Source organism: Adiantum capillus-veneris, chromosome 16, assembly GCF_014529385.1.
Source record: "Adiantum capillus-veneris isolate H3 chromosome 16, ASM1452938v2, whole genome shotgun sequence".
Classification (NCBI taxonomy): domain Eukaryota; kingdom Viridiplantae; phylum Streptophyta; class Polypodiopsida; order Polypodiales; family Pteridaceae; genus Adiantum; species Adiantum capillus-veneris.
Genome location: NC_140946.1, coordinates 91,461,350 through 91,465,333, shown reverse-complemented (window position 1 = coordinate 91,465,333; position 3,984 = coordinate 91,461,350). Strand labels below are relative to the sequence as shown.

The following is a 3,984-nucleotide window of genomic DNA, read 5'->3' as shown; positions in this document are numbered from 1 at the left end:
ATGAACCTACCACGCTCAAAATGGTCCTCTATTACTATAAAAGATCACTATCGACTCATCCATACCAAAGCTGGTAACACAGCTTCAAGCTTCGCAATGTCCACTCCGCCTCCACTATCATTTTTGTTTTGAGTAGTGTGGTTATACAAAAGGTTAAATGCAACTTGCACGCATCGACGATAGACATTCAATTGCACGGTGAGTAAGCATTACCATTTTGATTTTAACCTTGTGAATGCAGTTCATGATGTAGTGAAAATTGCACACTTCCATGGGAATGCCACGCTCCCTCGTATTATAAAAATTGGGAGGGCTATGCAAACTCTATTTTCTTTTCTTTATGAAAAATAAAAATGGAACAACAAACAATTAATAACATTGATATCTTGTATGATTACGAACATTGAACTTGACAAAATCTCTAACCCTCCTTGTGGTTTTGCGAGGTAAACCATTGAAACACTATGATCAGTATCCCACTTTTGCAAGGCACACCTTTGAAATGGCATCCCAAACACTCTTATGTAAAAAAAATCTAACACGTTTTGATGAAAAACACTCTTTCTCTCTACTTTATTTTAATGTCTCTCCTCCCAATTAATAATATCTTTAGATATAATTAATAGCATCAAATAATAGAACATATCGCTTTTTTTTCATTTGAGAAGCGTTGAGATGGCATATGCAGTTTTTCAATCGTTTGCTCGATCTCAATTCGATGCAAACGCAGCTAACGAAGCACTCTAGTTATCTAATTGTAGCTTTTCTTGTCTCTAGTTTTTGTGAAACTCCATACAAATGGAGGGCTCGATCCCATGTTCTGCCTTGTATGTAGGTAAGTACAGTATAACTACGGACGACCAGCCATGCCGAGCAAGCCTCCTCAACGTCAGTCGCGAACCCCTCCAGTCTCCCGCTCTGCACACTTCACACCCACGCCCACTTCTTGGAGATCAACTTGGGCGACAGGGGAGGTGGAAGCCCGCAGAGATGAGATGTGTTTATCCTTAAACAAACCTGACAGGGCCAAACAATTCATGTAATCTTCAGTTTGATCTCTCATGGATTTTGTGTGCTTTACATGAACCTGCAGGCCTGTGAGTCGAAGACCATGCCGACGGTGAGCCCCTATTTCAGTAATTTGGTACCTGATGAAGCCATCCTCGGCATGCTACCACAAACCCCGTGAGCCATATCTTCTCAATGCCATAAAAGACTGTACAGAAAAGAAAAACATAGCCTTCGGCAGGCACATATATGCTCTCATTGCCTCATCTGGCCTGGAATACACCTGTGCTCTTGGGGACCACCTCATTCGCTTTTTCTCAACATGTGGTACTCTACTGGAAGCTGGCTTGATTTTCTGCAATGTTAAGAAACCAAATGTTTATGTATGGCATGCTATCATATCTGCCCATTGCCAATATGGACACTTTGAGAGAGCGCTTTCCTTGTGTCGCCAGATGTATCATGAGGGTGTTAATCCTAACAGGTTTATCTTTCCAAGTATTTTGAAAGCATGTGGTAGCTTGGGAAACTTAGAGCAGGGGAAGCTAAATCATGCTGTGGTAACTCAGTATGCCTTTGAGTCTGATGTAGTCGTGGGTAGCTCACTTATTGATATGTACGTTAAATTGGCGGAATTGGAGGAGGCGCAGAGGGTCTTTGATCATTTGCGAGTGCACAATGCTGTGTCATGGTCATCGATCATAGATGGGCATGCAGAACATGGTGATGGCACTTTTGCTCTCAATCTTTACGAGAAAATGTGTGAGACACTCACAAAGCCAGATAAAGTGATTTTTCTCTGTGTTTTAAAAGCCTGTAGCAAAGCAGGAGCCTTATGGGAGGGCTTGCTAATCCATGACCAAATTATCAAATCTGAGCTCGATGCGGATGTTGCATTGGGAAACACCTTGGTTGACATGTATGCCAAGTGCAAACAGTTGAGAAGTGCCCGCAAGCTGTTTGAGAGGCTCGCCAATCGAACTGTTGTCTCATGGGGGGCATTGATCACTGGCTATGCTCATGATGGGCAGGGAGATATAGTCCTTGAGCTTTATGAGCAAATGGACAAAGCCTTTTTAATGAATGAAATGATATTGCCTTCTGTCTTAAAAGCATGTGCGAACTTTGAGAAGTTAGTGAAGGGCAAGGAGATACACAGCAAGATGGTGAAGTGCATGGTTGAATATGATGTGGTTGTCGGAAGTAGTCTTGTTGACATGTATGCCAAATGTGGAAGCTTGGAGGAAGCTCGGGAAGTGTTTGACATGTTGTCCACCCGCAACTCTGTGTCATGGGGTGCGATGATTGGTGGCTACATGCAGCAAGGAAAAGGCCTTGCCGCATTGGAGTTTTTCAAAGATATGCAACAAGAGGGTATTGAACCAGACAATGGTATATTTGTCTTTGTTCTGAAAGCTTGCGGTAGTATAAACGCCTTGAAACTGGGCAGGTCAGTCCACCATTTTATTGCAGAGAGCGTTATCAATGTGGATGAGGTTATAATAGGGGCTCTTGTTGACATGTACGCCAAGTGCGGAAGCATGGAGGAAGCGCAAGACACCATGGTCAAATCTTTCAAGAAAAACATTGCTCTTTGGGGTGCAGTGATAGGTGGATACGCAAAGCATGGCGACTGGAGACTAGCTCAGCAGAGTGTTGAGGACATGCAACGCGAAGGGACAAAGCCGAATCAAACTATTATCACCAGTGTCCTGTCAGCTTGTAGTCATGCAGGAGAAGCAGAGGAAGGCCAACAGTTTCTCGAGTCTATGACTACATGTGGCTCTGTTGTGCCAAATGTTGAAAATTTTACCTGCATGATTGACCTTCTTGGAAGCACAGGTCAGTTGGAGGAAGCTGTGCATTTGCTTGAAACCATGCCGGCCGTGGCGAATGTTACTGGGTTGACCTCTTTATTGACCGCCTGCAAGACGTATGGCCATATCAACCTAGGGAAAAACTGCTTCCATGAAGTCTCAAAAGTAGAACCTCATGGATCTGGTTCTTCACTTATGTCCAGCATTTATGCCCGTGCCCACATGTGGGAAGATTTCGACCAGCTACGAGCTTCTCAAATCTCAGGTTTCTCTTGGAAAAAGCCGGGGGTCGCTTGGATTGAAGCAACTCATAGCATTGAAGAGTTTATGGTGGGAGATACCACACACCCTGAGAGTCCAAGGATCTATGCAAGCTTAAAACGATTGAGCCAAGTGTTAAAGATTGAAGGTTATATACCTACACCAGAGGATATACCTGTTTCTACATGTGATCAGCTGGAAAAAGTCCACAAACCATCTCAAGTAGATAAGCTTGATTGTGAACAATTTTTTCGCCCCATCTTATGAGGCTGCTTGTTTTTTTGTTGTCTCTTGTATCCATTTTGAAGGTGCACACACACACACACACACACACACACACACACACACACACACACACACATACACATACACATACACACAAAGGCATAGAAGGCTGTTTCAAAACAATGTGTAGCATGTCACGTCAAAATTGTTCGTTGTGACCACTTTTTCTTGGTGCATGATGTACAAATAAATTGTGGTCAAAATCTTTCTTGAATCGAGGTTTGATATTAAGTACAAAATCTTCTCATTCATTTCAAACTTGTTGCAATAGGATTTGATGCCCATCTGCCCTTCTTGAGCCATCTTGCCCGTCATATGAAGGGCAAAATCTTTGTAAGCTGGTCATTAGAAAGGTTTGTTCACCCCTCTATAGGAAATATGAATAAATTAGGGTACATTTAGATGCCCGTCTAATAAAAAACATGTATTTTAGGTCAAGGATCTTGAATATAATGCTATATTGATTCTAGGAAACTTGAATATAGGAGGACTTGGACAAATGCCTGACCATTGAGCAACCGCAACCCAGCAGTTTGTGTCCGCAATGATAGATCAACCTCTAAGTGCCTATCAGAGGTTTCATATCCAGGATTGTACGCAAGGCGCACAATGT

General features: G+C 42.7%; 1 protein-coding gene across 1 annotated transcript; it reads left to right on the top strand.

The window, feature by feature from the left end:
- The first annotated feature begins 817 nt into the window (after window positions 1-817).
- Window positions 818-3,366, top strand: LOC147439445 (pentatricopeptide repeat-containing protein At5g27110-like). Its single transcript, XM_086485297.1, has one exon. It carries the CDS (start codon window positions 1,152-1,154, stop codon window positions 3,351-3,353), a length of 2,202 nt encoding a protein of 733 aa, XP_086341423.1. The 5' UTR covers window positions 818-1,151; the 3' UTR covers window positions 3,354-3,366.
- The last annotated feature ends 618 nt before the right edge of the window (window positions 3,367-3,984 follow it).